Source organism: Schistocerca nitens, chromosome 5, assembly GCF_023898315.1.
Source record: "Schistocerca nitens isolate TAMUIC-IGC-003100 chromosome 5, iqSchNite1.1, whole genome shotgun sequence".
NCBI lineage: Eukaryota > Metazoa > Arthropoda > Insecta > Orthoptera > Acrididae > Schistocerca > Schistocerca nitens.
The window spans coordinates 639898054-639923098 of record NC_064618.1 but is presented as its reverse complement, the minus strand read 5'-3'; the positions used below and the strand labels follow the sequence as shown (position 1 = coordinate 639923098).

Genomic DNA, 25045 nt, shown 5'->3' with positions numbered 1-25045 from the left:
TACATCATTTGTTTCTATTAAAAAAAATTCGTCAATGGAGTAGAAGGAGTTGGCCACTAGTAAGTCTTTCAGGCTCCTTTTTTTTCACATGGTCAAATGCCTTAGATAGGGCGCAGAAAATACCATCCGGCATTATTTTATTATTTATTGCTTGTAAAATTTGGTGAGTGAACATGTAAATGGCATTCTCAATAGAGCAACACTTTTGAAACCCACTGCGATTTGCTGCGGATATTATTGCTACTAAGGTGAGATACTAGTCCAAAATACATCTCCTTCCCAGAACTTTCGGGAAATCTCAGCAGTGAAACAGGTCGGTAGTTACAGACTTCTCTCTTATCATTCTCCAAAAGAGGTGTTTAACAATGACATATTTCATTCTGGCAAAATGCCTTGAGTTAGAGACGCATTACATATTTCAGATAAGACCGGGCTTATTAAATGGGGACAAATCTTTAGCACTCTATTGGAAACATCATCAAAATCAGATGAGCTTTTATTTTTGAGAGAATGTGCAATTTTCCTCCTCGACTCTGATCCAGAACTGGGACGCAACTGTCAAGCTCCAACAACAAATGAAACAAAAACTGCAACAAGAATGGAAGAAGCATTGATGCTGTAGGTCAGGTCTTTTCTCAGAGGTGTGCAGTGCAGATAGCACTGTGCCGAGAGCAGGCACTCGCCTGGTCGCGAGTCCAGCTGCGGCGACAGGTAGAGCCCCTTGTTGGTGTCTGGGAAGACGACCCAGTCGATGAAGGCCGAGGTCACGTTCAGCGACAGCCAGCCCTCCGTCGTGGTAGTGGAGTTGACGCTGTCCAGGTACGACAGGTGCTCCCTAGAACGATCAGACCACAAACACAATTCGTCAAAGTCGGTCCCGTTATCCTCAGCAACATACAGTCTGTCATTCCTACCTGGCCACCTCACTATTTTGAGTAGTATGCCTTTTGTTTTAGCATATACACTGCCAGAAAATATTAGTACACCTGGCAAAAAGACGTCGAATTTGATCTGATGACGTCGTACGCACGTGGGGGATAGCTGATATACTGATAATGGTTTCAATGTCGTTCGGCAACAGATACCGTAGTGGTACAGTTACCAGAGTGCCATCTACACTCATGCTCATAGAATGGTTCAAATGGCTCTGAGCACTATGGGACTCAACTTCTGAGGTCATTAGTCCCCTAGAACTTAGAACTAGTTGAACCTAACTAACCTAAGGACATCACATACATCCATGTCCGAGGCAGGATTCGAACCTGCGACCGTAGCAGTCGCGCGGTTCTGGACTGAGCGCCTAGACTCATGCTCATAAATTAAGAACAATGCTGATACATGGTGAAACAACGCTCTGGAGGGCGGTTTGCGGGTTTAATCACCTTGGGATATGACCATGCGGTGCATTTGACCTGTGGTCGTCGCAAGGTGGCGCTGGCAGCAGTTCATATACGCAGAGGTGTGTTGGTGCATGTCAGAGTACGCTGCAGCGAGTAAGTGTGCAGACGTTTCAGACGTGCTATTGGTGACTGTGTGTTGAAAATGGCTCAAAGAACACATATTGATGACGTTATGAGGGATAGAATACTAGGGCGACTGGAGGCTGGTCAAACACAACAGGTCGTAGCACGGGCCCTCCGTGTGCCACAAAGTGTGATCTCAAGATTATGGCAACGATTCCAGCAGACAGGAAACGTATCCAGGCGCTACATTACGGGGCGTCCACAGTGTATAACACCACAAGAAGTTTCCAGAATGAGATTTTCACTCTGCACCGGAGTGTGCGCTGATGAGTTCGAGTCTCGGTCGGGCACACAGTTTTAATCTGCCAGGAAGTTTCACCACAAGAAGACCGATATCTCACCATCAGTGCCCGCAGACGGCCACGGCGTACTGCAGGTAGCCTTGCTCGGGACCTTACCGCATCCACTGGAAGAATTGTCTCCAGACACACAGTCTTCACACGACTGAACAGACATGGTTTATTCGCCCAGAGATCTGCAAGGTACATTCCACTGACCCCTGGTCACAGGAGAATCCGTACACCCTGGTGTCAAGAACACAGTGCATGGTCATTAGAACAATGGTCCCAGGTTATGTTCACGGACAAGTCCAGGTATAGTTTGAACAGTGATTCTCGCCGGGTTTTCATCTGGCGTGAACCAGGAACCAGATAGCAACCCCTTAATGTCCTTGAAAGGGACCTGTATGAAGGTCGTGGTTTGATGGTGTGGGGTGGGAGTATGACTGGTCCACTACACCCCTGCAGGTCTTTGACAGAGGAACTGTAACAGGACAGGTGTATAGAGACGTCATTTTGCACCAGAATATCCGCCTTTTCAGGGTCGGTCCCACCTTCCTCCTGATGGATGATAACACACGGCCCCGCCGAGCTGCCATCGTGGAGGAGTACCTTAAAACAGAAGATATCAGACGAATGGAGCGGCCTGCCTCTTCTCCAGACGTAAACCCCAACGAGCACGTCTGGGATGCTCTCAGTCGACGTATCGCTGCACGTATTCAAACCCCTAGGACACTTCAGGAGCTCCGAGAGGCACTGGTGCAAGAATGGGAGGCTATACCCCAGCAGCTGCTCGACCACCTGCTCCAGAGTATGCCAACCCGTTGTGCGGCCTGTGTACGTGTGCATGGTGATCATATCCCATATTGATGTCGGGGTACATGCGCAGGAAACAGTGGCGTTTTTTAGCACATGTGTTTCGGGACGGTCTTCTCAACTTATCACCAATACCGTGGACTTACAGATCTGTGTCGTGTGTGTTCCCTGTGTGCCTATGCAGTTTTGTGTAGAGCCACGTTGTGTGGCAACACATTCTCCAATTATCCTTAATTTATGACCATGAGCGTATATCAATCCTTTAATAGGAAATGCTCACAATCAGAAGGCTCAGTGTGGTGCAAACGTGTGAAGCAAGCAGGCAACCATGCCACGGAGATGCAGTCGTGCTTGCTACAGTCAAGTGAGCGAGCTTGGAAGGGGTCAAATTGTGACCTTCCAGTGGCGGGATGGTCCTTTCGGAGAATTGCCATACAAGTTGGACGTGCTGCGTCAGTTGTGCAACCACGCTGGTATCAGTATTCACGTGAACATTGTCACACCCGTAGACGACTTCTGGACGTCCACGCAGCACAGATGCTCGCCAGGATCGTCGTATTTTAAGGGCAGGAGAGGCAGACGTACAGCTAGTACAGCACGGGTAACACGGCTTGTGAGCTCAGACATGTCAATACAGACTGTTGCAAACTGGTTATTAGCAGTGGGACTACGGGCACATATGCATATGCCCATCTTCCAGTCGCGCCACAGCGTCGACGTGCACGGCCCCGCTGTTGCCGTCAGGGGATCACTTGGAAGATGGAATGGCACGCTATAGTCTTCAGTGATGAAGGCAGATTCTGACTGCACGCAAATGATGGTCATTTGCTTGTAGACCTAGACCTGTTGATTAGTTTGATTAGAGGGGTTTTGTGGGCGCACGACAGCAAGGTCTTCAGCGCCCGTTCAGTATCCTAGTGAGACGGGTGTCAAAAAAAAAAAAAAAAAAAAAAAAAAAAAAAAAAAAAAAAAACTCTGAACATTTACATAAAACGGAACATAAAAAACGGGGAACAATCATTGAAAAATATGTGCTCACCCACACCGAAGCGTGGGATGAAGCAGGGCGTCAGCAGTAAAACATGGACAACACAGGAAGAAAATGGTAGAGGGAGCTAAAACAATGCAGCAGATGGAAGTGGCTGGCTGACCGCAAGGAAAAAAGGGAGGAGTCAGCCACTCTGCAATACACTAAAACCTCCAGCCCAAAAGTTTAGGCCAGAGTCCAGACACAGCACAAAACTTAAAAACCCTAGACACACACGTCTCATCGTTAGCTAAAACACAAGGCAGATCCCCATCAACTTGTGCTTCTGCCCTTGCAGCACGGTATAAAATGCAGTCTGTTAAAATGTGCTGGACAGAGATGTGCACACCACAAGCATCACAAAACGGAGGATCCTCCCGCCGTAATAAATAGCTATGCGTCAGAGGACAGTGCCCGATCCGAGGACGTGTGAGGGCCACCTCTTCCCGCCTGAGCAACCGGCAGGAGGAACGCCACGGCCGAGTGGTTGACTTTACCGACCGCAGTTTATTGGCCGTCACCGCCAGCCATTCGTCCTCCCACAACTCCATGCACTTCGTGTGGAGTGCAGCGATGACTGACTGCAAGGGGATAGGGCACTGGACCACATCTGCTCTCTGCAGGCCTCCTTGGCAGCCCGATCAGCCTGTTCATTGCCCAATATGCCGACATGACCAGGTACCCAGCAGAAGGATACCTCTTTACCCCGCTGTTGGAGCAAGTACAGTTGGTCATGTATCAGCTGGACCATCTCCTCAGTCGGGTATAGGTTCTGCAGTGATTGTAAGGCACTAAGAGAATCGGAGCAGAGAAGAAATCGATCGCCCCGAACACGATTCATCTGCTCCAGTGCCTTCAGGAACGCGTGGAGCTCCGCTGCGAAAACGATATATTCAGCAGGGAGGCGAATCCGGGTAACATGATCAGGGAACACCACAGAACAGCCAAGGAAAGTCTCCTGTTTGGAGCCATCAGTATAAACGACAGTGAAACCGTGATGCACATCTAAAATGTTAAAAAACAGAGATTGAAACGTAAAATCTGGTGTGCCATCTTTCTTAAAATTAGTCAAATCTAAAATAAGTGTGGGTCTCCGGAGGAGCCAAGGTGGAGATCTGCTCCAACCGCGACGTAAAACACGAAGACCAGCCATAGACATCGCAGCGAGGCAATCCTGTGCGCGAATCCCATAGGGGTGCGTCGCACGTTGCCGGTTATGAAACAATCGTGCCAGAGGAGGCTGAGCAACGGTATGGTATGCAGGGGTGTATGGTGTGGACAAAGTTTTATACGCCTGGCGCACTGTAAGTAGCCGTCGCCGCATATGAAGTGGCGGTTCACCAGCCTCTGCACAGAGGCTTGGTGTGGGGCTAGTTCGGAATGCCCCAGTGGCCAACCGAAGCCCTTCATGGTGCACAACGTCCAAAATCTTTAAGTAAGAAGGCCTCGCGGACCCATACACAGTGCACCCATAATCGAGCCGAGATCGCACAAACGCCCTGTAAAACTGGAGCAGACAAGTCCTGTCAGCTCCCCATGTACTGTGGCTAAGACATTTTAAAATACTTAAAGCCTGAAGCGACCGCCGTTTCAGGTATTTAAGATGAGGTAACCACGTGAGCCTCGAGTCAAATATGAGCCCCAGAAATCTCACCGTGTCGTTAAAGGTAAGAATAGTGTCCGTCAACCGCAACTCAGGAAAGGTTAAAATCGAACGAGAACGGTTAAAAAGAACACATACAGACTTCTCGGTGGAAAACTTAAAACCACTCTTCTGTGCCCAGTCATCCAAACGCCTAATCGTAAGTTGCAACTGACGAGTTGTCGTTGCAAGGCTTGAAGAAGAGCAGAACAAAGAGAAATCATCCACAAACAAAGAACACTGGACAGGACTTTCCACTATGGACGTAATGCTATTAATAGCGATGGCAAAGAGAGTCACACTTAAAACGCTACCCTGAGGGACACCATTCTCCTGCTCAAAGCGATCAGACAGGACATCACCTAGACCTGGTGAGTGCTGTCACACAGAGTGCATTCTTCGAAGACACACTGGCGCTACCGCTGGGGTGCGTAAGCTACAACTCTCGTTCAGCTTTGGTGTTCTTGGAGGGAGCGCTAATCAGCGCTCGGAATGTGCAGAATGTTGTCAGACTGCTTCTTTTGCCGTTCTTGCAACAGGAAGGTGATGTGTTGCTCCAGCCAGATAATGCTCGTCCACACATTGCCTGTGAAACTCAACATGGTCTGCATGACGTGCAGCTACTTCCCTGGTCTTGTCTGTAATCGAGCACGTGTGGTATATGATGGAAGGAGAAGTGGCTCGCGCGACTCGTCAACCGACAACTCTTACAGAACTACATGAACTGGTCGAGCAGGCAGTGCGTAACGTATCCCAGGACAGCATTCGACTTCTGTACGACCGACTGGATGTCAGAGTCTGCCCCTGCATTGCCGCTCATGGAGGCTACACCATTTATTAATATGGGAGTTTCAGTATGGGTCGATACCTAATACCTCAGAAGCGCTTCTGCTATTGATTTGTAAAAGTAATCATTTCATGCACTCCATAGGCACGTTGCATTAAGAAATCCTGAGTGAATTGGAAACTTGTAAAACGGGTGCCCGCAGTTTACATGTAAGAAACAAATGAAATTCGCGAAACAAAAAACTATTCTCTTAATAAATTTATGCTATGGAAAATGATTTCTTAAGTAAGAAAATAAGACAATTTTTAAATAATACCTTCCGAGATTAAAAAAAAAAATAACCAGGCACTACGCAAAAGTTAACCGAACGGGACGAAAATCGATAGATGTGACGTACATATAGAGACAAACAAATGATTGTGGATGACGTATTCAAGAAGGAGAGTTTCACAAATTGAGCAAGTCAGTTATGCGTTGGTCCACCTCTGGCCCTTATGCAAGCATTTACTCGGCTTGGCATTGATTGCTATAGTCATTGGATGACATTCGAGAGATATCGTGCCAAAGTATGTCCATTTGGCGAGTTAGATCGTCAGAATCCCAAGGTGGTTGGAGTGCCCTGCTCCAAACGTTGTCATCTGGAGAGAGATCCGACCACTTTGCTGGCGAAGGTAGGCTTTGGCTAGTTCAAAGACAAGCGGTAGGAACACTCGCTGTATGCGGACGGGTATTAACTTGTGAAATGTAATTCCAGTATGGCTTGCCATGATGGGCAACAAAACGAGTAGAATATCGTGGACGTAAGGGTACCGCGGATAACAACCAAAAGGGTTCTGCTATGAAATGAAATGGTACCGCACACCATCACTCATGGTTGTCGGGCTGTATGGCAGGCCACAGTCAGGTTTGTATCCCATCGCCATCCAGGGCGTCTCCAGACATGTCTTTGCTGGCACCGGTACTCAGTTCGAAGCTGATCTCGTCATCGAAAACAATTCTACTCCAGGCAATAATACTTCAGGTCGAATGTGCTTGACACCACTGTAAAAGCGTTCAGTCCCTTTTCTGTTAGCCGCCTGTTAACGGTCCTTTTGATCACTGAAGCACCAGTTGCACGTCGGATGAATCCGGGGCTCTGAGAGCCTCTCTAACGATTGATCCGTCCTCGCGTTGTATCTGCTCTCTAGGCCGATCGCTTCCTTCTTGACGCTGTGTTCGGCCATGGTTCACCCCTTTCTGGCAACATTGTTGAATAGTGCATCGCTCCTATTCAAATGTCGAGGGATTCGCAGATTACTTAAACAGCTCTCTTTGAGCCCAGCTACATCTCCTCCTTCAAATGCTGACATCTGCGTATATCGTCCACGGGCCTGTCTCTGAGTCGCAACGTAATTGCTCTTGAAAACAGGAATAATACTGGAACTCAATACTTCGTAGTATATCCCTTTGACATTATAACCGCTTCCAAAAGTTCTTGCATGTTACTTTTTTTACGGTGCACTCAGGCCTAATTAGTTCCCATTCTTTCTTCAGCTCCTTTTTCATATCTTATTTCGAGTTGGTTGTAGTACTCCTGAGTTCGTGTGATAAAAACTGTATGGATTAAGTTCTGATAACTGAGATGGTGTCTAAATAATTTACTTACCATTATAAAGAGACCAGTCTTTAGCAAGGTATGAAGAGGAACATTTTGGGAGTAAATCTAATTCACAATTTCTTCACGATTCCCTGTAAATACATTTGGATGCTGAGATATTGCTTGCTGTCGGTCATAAATAAATTCCGTCGCATCTGATGACAAATGCACCTCCTTACCAAAAAACTTTCCCCAGCCAAGTTTTATAATAGGTTGCAAATCTTTAGCCTGTAGCGCATTTGGATTTCGCTGTATCACAGATCTTCTGTCTGTCCCAAAGGCTTTGAATTTGCTCTCATCTGCTATTGTAAAGCATCGTTCCCCCACTCTGGTCCTTCATTAATGGGATCCCTTTCTTGAGCCTTAAGAGAACACCACGATGCTTTTTCTTGATATGAAAATATCAAAACCAAATCAAAATTTGGCTTCAGTTTTCACAGAAAACCTACTGGTACAGGCACAACTATACAGAGCCCACGAATTCCCAGTTCATCATACAGAACTCGAAAAATAAATAGAAACCATAAAATGAACCGCAATAAACAATGCACGCGATCCTTTACTCTTTAATAAAATGTCACAACAGATAAAAAAAACTGAAAAACAACATCAAACTACACTCAAAACTGACAGCACCCCAGCAGTTAAATAGGTAACATTTCCATATCTTGGTATAATATCTCACAAATTAGCAGGCTATTCAAAAACACAGATGTAAAAGTCAGCTTCGGCACCAGCAACAACTTCAATAAAATCGCCAGATACAGATCTTGATGCATCTGGCATTTAACAAAACTACCTGCAGCCAATGCAACAAATATTACATAGGCCAAACAGGCAGAAATTTCAGAACTCGATTTAAAGAACGTGTAGACTGCTACCGACTGCTAGATAAAGGTAACAATCTGCAATAGAAACACACGTTAAAGACTAAGATCACCCTTTAAAAATCGAACACAACTTTGAAATTTTGCACAAAAAAGAAAAAAGTAAAAGAATGGATATCATAGACGAATTGAAAATTTTCTTTCTCAATACAAAAAAAGGAGATAATATTCTTAATGAGTTAACCGAATTCAAAAACTCAAAATTCTTCAGCAGCCTTCAGCCAGTTCTAACGCAACAGATTTAAGATGTGCCAATGTGAAACAAACGACCTCAAGACTCTCATTATCGCGAATATCGCTACAAATTCGATAGTCGGTACACATCCACATACTGCACGGCCTCCATATTGTATTAAGTGTATAGTGTTTACGTGTATAGAGAGAAATATCTGCAATGAATTAGGTCAAGAAACAGTGCCCAAACAAAGAGTGCACTTGTGTAATGTTACACAACAGCTCTGCCAGTGTACCAATAATGCAAACGACGCTTTGGGATGCCACAATCGTGAGTGAACAACTGCCGTATAAAAAAATGTATCATACGATGCTCGCACCATAACTAATGCAAAACTATCTGCATCCCGCAAAGGCTGTGGCATCAGTCACAATAAATAATGAGACACCGATACACACTAGAAGAAGGCATCACTGTACATCAATTTCTGATCAACTAAGTAACAATCTTCTGTATGCATAAACGCCTGAAAACGGGCAGAACAGGCTCCAAACGAGTTGCAATATGTTGAATTAAACACAGAACAAATAAAAGTAACTGGTAGCAGAAAATACAAATAAATAACTATTTCACACAGTCACGGTTCCGAAACGCAGCCAGCATGACCACAATTAATAAAATTGTTTATTATTTCAAAGTAATGGCCACTGCCTTCATGGAAAAGAGTTTGCAGTTATCTACGGAGCTATGATTGTTCAAAAATGGTTCAAATGGCGCTACAGTCTGGAACCGCGTGACCGCTACGATCACAGGTTCGAATCCTGCCTCGGGCATGGATGTGTGTGATGTCCTCAGGTTAGTTAGGTTTAAGTAGTTCAAAGTTCTAGTGGACTGATGACCTCAGAAGTTAAGTCCCATAGTGCTCAGAGCGATTTGAGCCATTAAACCCAATCAAGTCTCAGTGGGACCATCTCTATCGGGGCTGTTAGTGGCATGGGGCCTCAAACGAGAAACCTATTGCAGCTGGCCGCGCCACTGCAGTCGGCGTGGCTCCACATCCCTGTAGGTCTTCACATTAATGTGACTGGACAGTGTAAGATAATCGACATCACTGTCTCATGTACGGTGTGAGAATAACTTTTGTTTACACGCTATTTTAGCGCTACAATTTCATTGTTGTTGTTCTTGGTTCAAAATGGCTCTGAGCACTATGGGACTTAACATCTATGGTCATCAGTCCCCTAGAACTTAGAACTACGTAAACCTAACTAACCTAAGGACATCACACAACACCCAGTCATCACGAGGCAGAGAAAATCCCAGACCCCGCCGGGTGTTGTTCTTGTCTTCAGTCCTGAGACTGGTTTGATGCAGCTCTCCATGCTACTCTATCCTGTGCAAGCTTCTTCATCTCCCAGTAACTACTGCAAATTACATCCTTCTGAATCTGCTTAGTGTATTCATCTCTTGGTCTCCCTCTACGATTTTTACCCTCCACGCTGCCCTCCAATGTTAAATTTATCATCCCTTGATGCCTCAGAACATGTCCTACCAACCGGTCCCTTCTTCTTGTCAAGTTGTGCCACAAACTCCTCTTCTCCCCAATTCTATTCAATACCTCCTCATTATTTATGTGATCCACCCATCTAATCTTCAGCATTCTTCTGTAGCACCACATTTCAAAAGCTTTTATTCTCTTCTTGTCCAAACTATTTATCGTCCATGTTTCACTTCCATACGAGGCTACACTCCATACAAATACTTTCAGAAACGACTTCCTGACACTTAAATCAATACTCGATGTTAACAAACTTCTCTTCCTCAGAAACGCTTTCCTTGCCATTGCCAGTCTACATTTTATATCCTCTCTACTTCGACCATCATCAGTTATTTTGCTCCCCAAATAGCAAAACTCCTTTACTACTTTAAGTGTCTCATTTCCTAATCTAATTCCCTCAGCATCACCCGACTTAATTCGACTACATTCCATTATCCTCGTTTTGCTTTTGTTGATGTTCATCTTATATTCTCCTTTCAAGACACTATCCATTCCGTTCAACTGCTCTTCCAAGTCCTTTGCTGTCTCTGACAGAGTTACAATGTCATCGGCGAACCTCAAAGTTTTTGTTTCTTCTCCATGGATTTTAATACCTACTCCGAATTTTTCCTTTTGTTTCCTTTACTGCTTGCTCGATATACAGATTGAATAACATCGGGGAGAGGCTACAACCCTGTCTCACTCCCTTCCCAACCACTGCTTCCCTTTCATGTCCCTCGACTCTTATAACTGCCATCTGGTTTCTGCACAAATTGTAAATAGCCTTTGTCTCCCTGTATTTTACCCCTGCTACCTTCAGAATTTGAAAGAGAGTATTCCAGTCAGCATTGTCAAAAGCTTTCTCTAAGTCTACAAATGCTAGAAAAGTAGGTTTGCCTTTCCTTAATCTAGCTTCTAAGATAAGTCGTAGGGTCAGTATTCCCTCACGTGTTCCAATATTTCTACGGAATCCAAACTGATCTTCCCCGAGGTCGGCTGCTACTAGTTTTTCCATTCGTCTGTAAAGAATTCGCGTTAGTATTTTGCAGCCGTGACTTATTAAACTGATTGTTCGGTAATTTTCACATCTGTCAAAACCTGCTTTCTTTGGGATTGGAATTACTATATTCATCTTGAAGTCAGAAGGTATTTCGCCTGTCTCATATATCTTGCTCACCAGATGGTAGAGTTTTGTCAGGACTGGCTCTCCCAAGGCAGTCAGTAGTTCTAATGGAATGTTGTCTACTCCCGAGGCCTTGTTTCGACTCAGGTCTTTCTGTCAAACTCTTCACGCAGTATCATATCTCCCATTTTATCTTCATCTACATCCTCTTCCATTTCCATAATATTGTCCTCAAGTACATCGCCCTTGTATAGACCCTCTATATACTCCTTCCACCTTTCTGCTTTCCCCTCTTTGCTTAGAACTTGGTTTCCATCTGTGCTCTTGATATTCATACAAGTGGTTCTCTTTTCTCCAAAGGTGTCTTTAATTTTGCTGTAGCCTCTACATCCTTACATTTGTCCTCTAGCCATCGCTGCTTAGCCATTTTGCACTTCCTGTCGATCTCATTTTCGAGACGTTTGTATCATTTTTTGCCTGCTTCATTTACTGCATTTTTGTATTTTCTCCTTTAATCAATTCATTATCTCTTCTGTTACCCAAGGATTTCTAGCAGCCCTCGTCTTTTTACCTACTTTATCCTCTGCTGCCTTCACTACTTCATCCCTCAAAGCTACCCATTCTTCTTCTACTGTATTTCTGCCATTCCTGCCAATTGTTCCCTTATGCTCTCCTTGAAACTCTGTACAACCTCCGGTTCTTTCAGTTTATCCAGGTCCCATCTCCTTAAATTCCCACCTTTTTGCAGTTTCTTCAGTTTCAATCTGCAGTTCATAACCAATAGATTGTGGTCAGAATCCACATCTGCCCCTGGAAATGTCTTACAAATTAAAACCTGGTTCCTAACTCTCTGTCTTACCATTATATAATCTATCTGAAACCTGTCAGTATCCAATTTCGTATGTGTGCAAAAGGACCAGGCTCAAGTCAACAAGCCCTCTAGTTTCCCGTCCAATTCTGTGTCAGGGATGAAATGGCGAAAAAAATAAATATTTTTACAACTTGTGCCAGAGAACCTAACAAAATTCACCAATCTCACGGAGCTGGTACCCGGTGCGGACCGCATCCCTCCCGCCCCTTTCCCGCCCCTTTAGCTGCGCCACTGAGCAAGACACAGCCTCAAAGATGATAAAGACATCCTTCGTGGGCGAGGTTAAGCTCGAAGTATGCACTGTATATTGATGTGTCATGCTTCCTCGTCCCATTATAACTCTGTACCGGGCTGTAAAAAGATAAAAGATCCACACACACACACGGAAAAGAAAAGAAAGAAAATTAAGAGAAGAACATGCTTTTTCTTCTGACGACATCCCCGTCGAGAGATCCCAATAGCACCTTCGCGCTCGGAATCTCTTAGTCAGGAGGAAACTATCACCATCCAAAAATACGGTAGAATGCAAAACATGCGGATGTATTAAATCACAGTTTTCGCAAAGAACTGCACCGTTACACGGAGCCTCAACAATTTGTGGAATAACGTGAGGCAGAGGAAGATGTGCGCGTGTGGTTCTCGGCGTAGCGTGCGCTTGTCGCATTCCGTGGAACAAGTGCCTAGCATGACGTCAGCCTTCAATTGGGCGTCGCTTCCTACAGCTCAGAAGCGCCGCTGCCTGGCAAACACGACTGAAAAGTCTAGGAGGGGTCAAAGTCTCAGCAACAAGCGACACAACTGATTTCATATGGCTTCTGTAGCACCGCTCGAACGGACTTGTGTCAGTAAATGAGTGTTTCATGTGGCGGCCCGCCCTGCCTTTCTGTTGACCAATATTTACAGCTGTTCTCACATGACAAAAGGTTAGCGGCAGAGGCGTCGCTAAGAGCAATACCGCCAACGGTAGACAAAATTCAAGAGAGGGGCGAAAGGAGAATAGTGTGTATTCGAGGATGACATCATTAGAGACCGCGAAATGGTGGATGCAGAAGGAAATCGAACGGGTCCTTTTCAAAGGAACCATCCCCGAATTTTCTTCACAGAAAATGCAAATTTGAATGGTCGGACGGGGATCTGAATACAGTTCCAGCGCGTCTAGCCGGCACCACTGTTCTCGGTGATTAAATCCACGTTCACGCCATCTTGCACATTTTCTCGACTTCTACATCGAGTACCTAATGACGCCAATCCATGACAGTGGGACACGTGTACTAGAGAACCGGCAAAGTATCTTTACCCCTTTCAAGGTCTCTGTTTAGCACGCTTCCTATACACTCACTGTTGCAGTTATCGCAGAGAGCCGGTCGGAGTGGCCGTGCGGTTCTAGGCGCTACAGTCCGGGGCCGAGCGACCGCTACGGTCGCAGGTTCGAATCCTGTCTCGGGCATGAATGTGTGTGATGTCCTTAGGTTAGTTAGGTTTAATTAGTTCTAAGTTCTAGGCGACTGATGACCTCAGAAGTTAAGTCGCATAGTGCTCAGAGCCATTTGAACCATTTTTTCGCAGAGAACACCAACACCTACACTCCGCAAACCATCGTATGGCTCTTAGCGAGGGGGGTACACAGTGGACTTGTATCATCTCCTCAAACCCCCCCCCCCCTCCTTTTCATATACCAATAGCGGATGTAGCGAGAGAAGAAACACTGTCCGTATCCCGAAGTCCAGTGGAAAATTTTCCCAATTTCGGCGTCTCGTCTATTACGCGAGATATAAGGCGTAAGAATCGCATGGGTAGAGATCTCCCACTTGAGTTGGAGCAACATGCGTTACGACATTCGCGGTACGGGCACATGCGTTATCATGAAGCAGCAACACTCCTTGGTGCACCATTCCACATGCTTCCCCATACACATTCTTCATTACCCGGCGTATGTCTATCGATATTTATCCTTCAACAGCCAAGAAAAGAGTAACAGCACGTTCGTCCTGTTTGGACGCATTTGGTAATAACGTGGCCATAGTCCACGTTTCTGCGTTTACCGCACACACGTCGGAAAGACACGAATGCCACACTAATCGCTTGCCTATAGATTAGGTGCTTATACACCTGCATCAGGGAGAGAATAAGGGAACAATTGACAGGAATGGGAGAAAGAAATACAGATAGAAGAAGAATGGGTAGCTTTGAGGAATGAAGTAGTGAAGGCAGCAGAAGGTCAAGCAGGTAAAAAGACGAGGACTAGTAGAAATCCTTGGGTAACAGAAGAGATACTGAATTTAATTGATGAAAGGAGAAAATACAAAAATGCAGTAAATGAAGCAGGCCAAAAGGAATACAAACGTCTCAAAAATGAGATCGACAGGAAATGCAAAATGGCTAAGCAGGGATGGCTAGAGGATAAATGTAAGGATGCAGAGGCTTATCTCACGAGGGGTAAGATAGATACTGCCTACAGGAAAATTAAAGAGACATTTGGAAAAAAGAGAAACACTTGCATGAATATCAAGAGCTCAGATGGAAACCAAGTTCTAAGCAAAGAAGGGAAAGCAGAAAGGTGGAAGGAGTATATAGAGGGTCTATACAGGGGCGATGTGCTTGAGGACAATATTATGGAAACGGAAGAGGAGGTATATGAAGATGAAATGGGAGTTATGATACTGCGTGAAGAGTTTGACAGAGCACTGAAAGACCTGAATCGAAACAAGGCCCCGGGAGTAGACAACATTCCATTAGAACTACTGACTGCCTTGGGAGAGCCAGTCCTGACAAAACTCTACCATCTGGTGAGCAAGATATATGAGACAGGCGAAATACCCTCAGACTTCAAGAAGAATATAATAATTTCAATCCCAAAGAAAGCAGGTTTTGACAGATGTGAAAATTACCGAACTGTCAGTTTAATAAGTCATAGCTGCAAAATACTAACGCGAATTCTTTACAGACGAATGGAAAAACTGGTAGAAGCCGACCCCGGGGAAGATCAGTTTCGATTCCGTAGAAATGTTGGAACACGTGAGGGAATGCTGACCGTACGACTTATCTTGGAAGATAGATGAAGGAAAGGCAAACCTACGTTTCTAGCATTTGTAGACTTAGAGAAAGCTTTTGACAATGTTGATTGGAATACTCTCTTTCAAATTCTGAAGGTGGCAGGGGCAAAATACAGGGAGCGAAAGGCTATTTACAATTTGTACAGAAAGCAGATGGCAGTTATAAGAGTTGAGGGACATGAAAGGGAAGCAGTGGTTGGGATGGGAGTGAGACAGGGTTGTAGCCTCTCCCCGATGCTATTCAATCTGTCTATTCCGCCAAAGAAACAAAAGAAAAGTTCGGAGTAGGTACTAAAATCCATGGAGGTGAAATAAAAACTTTGAGGTTCGCCCATGACGACATTGTAATTCTGTCAGAGAAAGCAAAGGACTTGGAAGAGCAGTTGAAAGGAATAGACAGTGTCATGAAAGGAGGGTATAAGATGAACATCGACAAAAGCAAAACGAGGATCATGGAATGTAGTCGAATTAAGTCGGGTGATGCTGAGGGAATTAGATTAGGAAATGAGACACTTAAAGTAGTAAAGGAGTTTTGCTATTTGGGGAGCAAAATAACTGATGATGGTCGAAGTAGAGAGGATATAAAATGTAGACTGGCAATGGCAAGGAAAGCGTTTCTGAGGAAGAGAAGTTTGTTAACATCGAGTATTGATTTAAGTGTCAGGAAGTCGTTTCTGAAAGTATTTGTATGGAGTGTAGCCTTGTATGGAAGTGAAACATGGACGATAAATAGTTTGGACAAGAAGAGAATAGAAGCTTTCGAAATGTGGTGCTACAGAAGAATGCTGAAGATTAGATGGGTGGATCACATAAATAATGAGGAGGTATTGAATAGAATTGGGGAGAAGAGGAGTCTGTGGCACAACTTGACTAGAAGAAGGAATCGGTTGGTAGGACATGTTCTGAGGCATCAAGGGATCACCAATTTAGTACTGGAGGGCAGAGTGGAGGGTAAAAATCGTAGAGGGAGACCAAGAGATGAATACACTAAGCAGATTCAGAAGGATGTAGGCTATAGTAGGTATTGGGAGATGAAGAAGCTTGCACAGGATAGAGTAGCATGGAGAGGTGCATCAAACCAGTCTCAGGACTGAAGACCACAACAACAACAACATACATACATGCATCGGTGTCGTGTCGTGTGCTACGTTGCATATACCGTGCAGCAACGCCCTCAAATGGAAACTTTTTGATCGCTCCTTATATGTACGGAAACTACAGGGTGTTTCAAAAATGACCGGTATATTTGAAACGGCAATAAAAACTAAACGAGCAGCGATAGAAATACACCATTTCTTGCAATATGCTTGGGACAACAGTACATTTTCAGGCAGACAAACTTTCGAAATTACAGTAGTTACAATTTTCAAAAACAGATGGCGCTGCGGTCTGGGAAACTCTATAGTACGATATTTTCCACACATCCACCATGCGTAGCAATAATATGGCGTAGTCTCTGAATGAAATTACCCGAAACCTTTGACAACGTGTCTGGCGGAATGGCTTCAAAAATGGTTCAAATGGCTCTGAGCACTATGGGACTCAACATCTTAGGTCATAAGTCCCCTAGAACTTAGAACTACTTAAACCTAACTAACCTAAGGACATCACACACACCCACGCCCGAGGCAGGATTCGAACCTGCGACCGTAGCAGTCCCGCGGTTCCGGACTGCAGCGCCAGAACCGTTAGACCACCGCGGCCGGCGGAATGGCTTCACACGCAGATGAGATGTACTGCTTCAGCTGTTCAATTGTTTCTGGATTCTGGCGGTACACCTGGTCTTTCAAGTGTCCCCACAGAAAGAAGTCACAGGGGTTCATGTCTGGCGAATAGGGAGGCCAATCCACGCCGCCTCCTGTATGTTTCGGATAGCCCAAAGCAATCACACGATCATCGAAATATTCATTCAGGAAATTAAAGACGTCGGCCGTGCGATGTGGCCGGGCACCATCTTGCATAAACCACAAGGTGTTCGCAGTGTCGTCTAAGGCAGTTTGTACCGCCACAAATTCACGAAGAATGTCCAGATAGCGTGATGCAGTAATCGTTTCGGATCTGAAAAATGGGCCAATGATTCCTTTGGAAGAAATGGCGGCCCAGACCAGTACTTTTTGAGGATGCAGGGACGATGGGACTGCAACATGGGGCTTTTCGGTTCCCCATATGCGCCAGTTCTGTTTATTGACGAAGCCGTCCAGGTAAAAATAAGCTTCGTCAGTAAACCAAATGCTGCCCACATGCATATCGCCGTCATCAATCCTGTGCACTATATCGTTAGCGAATGTCTCTCGTGCAGCAATGGTAGTGGCGCTGAGGGTTTGAATTTTGTATGGATAGAGGCGTAAACTCTGGCGCATGAGACGATACGTGGACGTTGGCGTCATTTGGACCGCAGCTGCAACACGGCGAACGGAAACCCGAGGCCGCTGTTGGATCACCTGCTGCACTAGCTGCGCGTTGCCCTCTGTGGTTGCCGTACGCGGTCGCCCTACCTTTCCAGCACGTTCATCCGTCACGTTCCCAGTCCGTTGAAATTTTTCAAACAGATCCTTTATTGTATCGCTTTTCGGTCCTTTGGTTACATTAAACCTCCGTTGAAAACTTCGTCTTGTTGCAACAACACTGTGTTCTAGGCGGTGGAATTCCAACACCACAAAAATCCTCTGTTCTAAGGAATAAACCATGTTGTCTACAGCACACTTGCACGTTGTGAACAGCACACGCTTACAGCAGAAAGACGACGTACAGAATGGCGCACCCACAGACTGCGTTGTCTTCTATATCTTTCACATCACTTGCAGCGCCATCTGTTGTTGCAAATTGTAACTACTGTAATTTAGAAAGTTTGTCCGCCTGAAAATGTACTGTTGTCCCAAGCATATTGCAACAAACGGTGTATTTCTATCGCTGCTCGTTTAGTTTTTATTGCCGTTTCAAATATACCGGTCATTTTTGAAACACCCTGTATATGTACGTCCTAAGCTGGGGTATTCACAGGAATTGTCAGGACGCAAATTTTGGCACCACGTCGCGAATTCGCCCGCTTTGTAGATATGGAACTCAAAATTATAATAAACCATATAGATCAGATAAATTATATGTTTCAGAGACATATTAAGTCTCAACTTTATCTGTGAGGTAAGAAGGGAAACATCAAGATGGGCTGATGCTGAATTGGAGTTTGTATTAACGAGGGAGACATGCTAGCGTATTCCGTGCAGTTGTGTTAGCTGCAGTGCCAGCCAGGGTGGCGTAGTAGTTACCGCATCTGACTAGTGAACAGGAGACCCACGTTCGAATGCCGGCCTCGCAAATCCTACAGAATATGAGTGAAAAAAACTTTTGCTATCGTTTTTTGTTTTTATTGTTGATAAAAATTTTTCGTTTTTTGGGTAATTTTGTGGTAACAGCATGAACTGGCTTTCTGAACTACCAGTTCTTGAAAAGGCAAAATACAACTGACTACGCGAGAAACACTGTGATCGTAAACCAGTTCCAAATTATTTGAATGTTTGCCCTTGAGGCTTGTTTGTTGTTATTACAACGAAACTTGCTGTCGAATGGAATTGAAGTTGCTTGAAATGAACAGGTAAATGTATTGGGATCATTGGTATACTGGCCATGATAGAGACTTTCCACCCAGGATAGTAGCTTCACTTAAATTATCTCGCTTACTTTTAATCTGTGAACGAGTAGTATCACAAAGTTTTGGACGTTTCAGGCTGCGTAGTAGTATTCGCGGTTCCAGACTGCAGCGCCTTTAACCGCACGGCCACTTCGGCCGGCTAATTTTCCTAATATTCAAGTTTTCTGTTGAAACAGACTGCGAGGAAGAAAACAAAAGAGCACATTATTGTGTCTACAAATTTTTGTATAAAGTTATATATACAATGATTAAAACTAAAATTATGGGCCGGCCGGTGTGGCCGAGCGGTTCTAGGCGCTTCAGTCTGGAACCGCGCGACCGCTACGGTCGCAGGTTCGAATCCTGCCTCGGGCATGGATGTGTGTGATGTCCTTAGGTTAGTTAGGTTTAAAGTTCTAGGGGACTGATGACCTCAGTGCTCAGAGCCATTTGAACCAACTAAAATTATGACGTATTTAGCCTTGCATATATTAAAATTAATAAAATGCCCATTTTATCAGTGTATATATAATGTGTATATATAATATGTATACAGCTAAACACGATCTGATTTCTAATGTTATAATTTTGAAATTAAAATTTAAAAAATGGCAATTTTATTAATTTAATATGTACACGGCTAAATATGATCTAGTTTTTAATGTCACAATTTTTATTTTAACTTTTTAATGAAGTTTAGCACGATAATGTTCTTTCACGATCGCGCACCCTCCTTGTGCAATAAATAATTGAAAGTGTTCCCGGACTTTATGTACACCCTGTATTTTATAACAAGTCCTGTAGCATAGTTCTTGCGATAATTTTTGAATCATGTATGTGTTACTAACAATGAAACAGTTCCTTGTTTATTTCCTGCAGCAGCCACAAAAATGCAAAGTGTTCTATAGGATGACGAAAACAAACATTTTTCTGACATATCTGATAAGAGGAAAATTAATGCATTCAGGCACTTCACCGTAATTACTTGTTTCATTTAGGCAGAATTTCGGGAAATGGCAGTGACCGTTGTCCAGCATATTGTGCTTTGCATCAGGCGTACCTTTTCAAATTCGTAAAACTTGCTGACGCAAACTGACAATGCACAAATGACTGAGCTTTATCAACACTGCTCCACTGATAAACCTAAAATGACGAAGAGCTATCGGAAATCATACTGACCGAGAACTTTCTGAAGAGCGCTTAACATTGTCGAAAAATTTCTTTTATCGAGAGGCTGAATCGCACTATTAGTTCCAGGTGCAATCCGAATTATATTAACAATCTTTTCGTTGTCCTCCTAAAGAAAAAAAGAGGTATCATTATGCGCACCGCAAGAGTCCAACAAAACCAATTAATTAATTTCTACAACTGATAAGAAGAAGTTTCGGATGTAATATTGAAAATTATTCTCTCCAACTTTCCAGATTTCACCACGTCAGTTAAAGGATTTTTGCAAGTAAACATTTCTTTTTTTCATTGGCTTTGTTGTATAGCATTCACAGTCTGCACAAGCGACTCCCTTTTTTTCGCTCGAATCGATAAAGTGTGATTTGCAGGCAGTTGTTGCACAGAACCTGACTGATTTGCTTTTTAAACACCATTTGAGGTGGTAACAAGAAGCTTCATCTTCACGTCAGCTGCGAATTTCTCTATAGTTTTACCTATTAACATCTCCTATTCATGGTTACTTGAAGTGAACATAGTAATTTACCGACATTCTTTTCCATAAAATGCAACGAATTGCAAAATGATTTAGACAAGATATTATATGGTGTAAAAAAAGCGATAATTGACTCTAAATAAAGAAAAGAGTGAATTCATCGATATGAGTACTAAACGGAATCCGCTAAATTTCAGTTACACGATAAATCACACAAATCTAAAGGTCAATATCTCAAGTAAACACACAGGGATTACAATTAGAATAAGCGAAATTGAAACGATCACAAGGATAATTTTGTGGGGAAAGCAAACCAGAGACTGGTACACCAACGAGAAAATGTAACAGGTCTGCTAAAGAGAATGCTTACACTAGGCTTGTCCTCTTTCTTCTGCAGTACTGCTCTGTGGTGTGAAATCTGCATCAGTTAGACTGGCGGACGACATCGAAGAAGTTCACCGAAGGACAGCTCGTTCTGTATTATCGCGAAATAAGGGAGAAAGTGCCACGGATATGATACATACAAACAAAGGCGTTTTTCGCAGTGACAAGACCTTTCCATGAAATTTCAACCATCAGCTTTCTCAGGTCTGTGTGCGAATTTTTTTCTTTTTTTTGTGCCCACCTACATGGGGAGAAATATTCGTCATAATAAAATAAGAGAACTCCCGAGCTCACACAGAAAGATTTAAGTGTTCTTTTCCCCGCGTGCTGTTCGAGAGTGCAACGGTAGGGAAGTAGCTTGAAGGCGGTTAGATGAACCCTCTGCTAGGCACTTAAATGTTAATTGCAGAGTAATAGTATAGATGCGGATGCATGTTTTCTTCGGGCTAGGAAGGTATGTATTTTTGTTCTGGAATTTAATTAGAGGAACAATCATTGTTCGAACACAGTTCACAGACACGTCAGAGTTATTTCGTTTCTCCTAAGTTTTCACAATTCCTAGCGAAATGTCGACATGTTTCAAACGAATGTCGCATATATGTAGGTCTTCACGAGAAGTACGTGATTTCGACTGCAGACCACGTTCTTTATATTTCATCTTTACAAGGTTGAAAAATTAGTTGGATTCCACGTTACTATGAAACTGCAGAAATACAGATGCTATAATGAGGCATATATGAAGAAAACACAAAGAAAATTAATTCATTTTCATCCCCATTGTTAACACCTAGTGACACCGGAAAGGCAACTGGTAATTATTATAGATATTAAGTGACCTGCAGATCAGACCAAATAGTAACTGTGAATAGTTGTGTCAAAGTAACTATCAACGGAAACTGAAGTTCGCTTTATAAATTACGATTACGTCGTGCCGCGTTTCCTGTTTACCAAGGTGTCGTCAACCAATGATATGTGCATGATACATTTTTACAGCCAAATGGCGAGCTACGAATTTGGCAATTTTCAACATTTGTTTTTAAAATACACGTGCTTGGAGTGCACTTTAGCAGCTAAAATTTTGACATAATTTTTCTTTCGATGAATTTTTCCTCTATAAAAAATTTCATGGCAGGTTTCGACATACCCGATTGGATTTACCTTGTAAGAATGGGTCTGTCTTACAGTAAGTCAGATGCCAATCCTCTTCAGTCATGTGCGCAGCACGAATGATTTTTGGGACAATAACCGATTTTCATCAACCTTCATGAAATTCATCCTGACAGAAGCGCCGGGCACAGTGGCCGAGTGGTTCTAGGCGCTTCAGTCCGGAACCGCGCGACTGCTACGCTCGCAGGTTCGAATCCTGCCTCGGGCATGGATGTGTGTGATGTCCTTAGGTTAGTTAGGTTTAAGTAGTTCTAAGTTCTAGGGGACTGATGACCTTAGTGCTCAGAGCCACTTGAACCATTTTTCTGACAGAAAACTCTGCGAACCAATTGCAAACAGTCTTTTCCGAAGGTGATTGGTTACCGAAATTGTAGGAAGCGATTCGAGGCATTGTTGCAGTGTTAAGCATTTACCAATGCCATAAAGAATATCCAACGATAGGCAATACGAGAAATGTCCACTTTTTCAGAGCACTGTTCCTTTAAACGCTTGTTGTACAATGATGCGACAAAAGTCACGGGATACCTCCTAATATCGTGTCAGACCTCCTATTGCCTGGCTTAGTATAGCAAGTCGACGTGGCATGCACTCAACAAGTCGTTGGTCCCCTGAGGAAATATTGAGCCAAAGCCTTTGTAGCCGTCCTAATTGCGAAAGTGTTGTCAGTGCAGGATTTTGTGCACGAACTAACCTCTCGATTATGTATCATAAATGTTAGATTGGATTCACGTCGGGTGATCTGGGTCGACAGATCATTCGCTCGAACTGTTCAAAATGTTCTTGAAACCAATCGCGAACAATTGCGGCATGTGACATCGAGAAAATTCCATCGTTGTTTGGGAACATGAAGTCCATGTATGGCTGCAGACGGTCTCCAAGTTGGTTAAGTTGGACCGGAGGACCCAGACCATTCCACGTAAACATAGCCCACGCCTTTAGGGAGTGACCACCATCTTGGACAGTGCCTTGTTGACAACTTGGGTCCTTGGCTTCATCGGATCTGCGCATTAATAGAACCCTCCCATCAGCTCTTACCAAATGAAATCAGGAGTCATGTGACAAACCACGGTTTTCCATTCGTCCAACCGATAGGGTCACGAGCCACAGAACGGCGCTGAAGGCGATGTCGTGTTATTAGCAATGGCGCTCGCGTCCGTTGTCCACTTTTTTTCTTTTTTCTGGTTCGTTTTAGGGCGCAAAAACAACTGAGATCATACGCGCCGAAGTCGTAACCTTAGATAGTCAGGAAGTGAAAGAACTTAAAAACGACGATGCGTAAAGCCCAATCGACGGAAAGAAAGCGAGTTAAGAATAAAGACTTCTCAGAGGAGAAAGGTCCAAAAAATACACTGTATAGACAGCAGAGGTCCCGAACCAAAGATTAAATTCCTTTGGCATATTGCTAGGACGGATAAAAAGTAAAAACGAAGTCGACAGCCTGCGCGTCGTTCGCTAAAACAGCCGTTAACACAGACGGCAAACATACATTATAACATAAGTTGTTAAAAAAAGAGCATTCGGTCAGGAAATGGCGAACCGTCAAAAGATGAAGACAATGAGCACAAAGTGGCGGGAGATCACCACTTAACAAATGGCGTCGACTAAAACGACAATGCCCAATGCTCAACCTAGCTAAAATGATCTCGCGGCTAGTGGGTCGGGATGAGATCGGCCAAGCCAGGGAAGAGTTTCAATTCCCCAGGGTTTACTCCCGTGCACAGAAGACCAATGGTGACGATAAAGTAACACCACCTGCCGAAAGGTGGTAACACTGAGATCATCCGAAGGGATGGAAGAGCTAACAGACCGAGTTAGGAGGGCTGCAGCCTTGGTAGCAGCGCCAGCAGCCTCATTTCCCGTCAGACCGACGTGGCTAGGAACCCACATGAACATCACAGTAGCTCCCTCAACAGCGAGCAAGTGGAAGCTTTCTAGCACAAGTTGCGCTACGGGATTGACTGTGTACAGCACACAGAGGCTCTGAAGGGCAATGAGAGAATCGGAGCAGATGACACAATTAAAAAGCCTGGGTCACCGGATGTACTGTGCGGCCTGAAAGAGGGCGACGAACCCTGCTGTAAATGTTAAGCTGTGTTCTGGAAGCCGATACCGAAACGGTCGTCTGTTTCCATAGCCTATAACGTCAAATTGGGCCGCACTATCCTAACGTATGCGTTCGCCGAACGTCACACACACACACACACACACACACACACACACACACACGCTGATTTCTTCCGTTATTTCACGCGGTATTTCTTGTCTGTCAGCAAACACAACTCTGCACAAACGCCGCTGTTCTCGATAGTTAACTGAAGATTTTCGGCCAATGCATTGTCCTTGGTATTCTCGGCAGAGTCTTGGCACTGTGGATCTCGGAATATAGAATTCCCTGATGATGTCCGAAATGGAATGTCCCATGCGTGTAGCTCTAATTACCATTCCGCGTTCAAAGTCTGTGAATTCCCGTCGTGCAGCCGTAATCACATCGGAAACTGTTCCAAATGATCACCTGGGTACAAATGACAGCTCCACCATTATTCAATTCTCTCGTCTTTCATTAACCTTTCCACTTTTTCTAATACCAAACAAGGCTTCAAAAGTGCTAAACTAATCAATATAATTCTCAACGCCTCCGTTAGTTTGTTATTATTATCAGTGTAGCCATTACTATTTTTTTATTTGCGAATTGACCACTTAGGATCACTCTACAATTTTATTTCTCCTTTGTCTCAAGTTTCCTCTTTCTACAGTATTCCTTCACATGGACGCTGTGCTGTTGCTTCTGTTCATCCGTCCAGGCTCTTCCAGTCTTCTTAGTTCTTTAGACTTGAAATCCTTCCAAATTTTG

At 44.1% G+C, this 25045-nt stretch overlaps 1 protein-coding gene across 1 annotated transcript in view; it reads right to left on the bottom strand.

The window, feature by feature from the left end:
* Nucleotides 1–25045, bottom strand: part of LOC126259401 (protein 60A) — a 197913-nt gene that overhangs the window by 23160 nt on the left and 149708 nt on the right. Inside the window, exon 3 of the mRNA XM_049956172.1 lies at nucleotides 684–835. Coding sequence (XP_049812129.1) covers nucleotides 684–835 — 152 coding nt within the window. The remainder of the gene's footprint in view (nucleotides 1–683; nucleotides 836–25045) is intronic.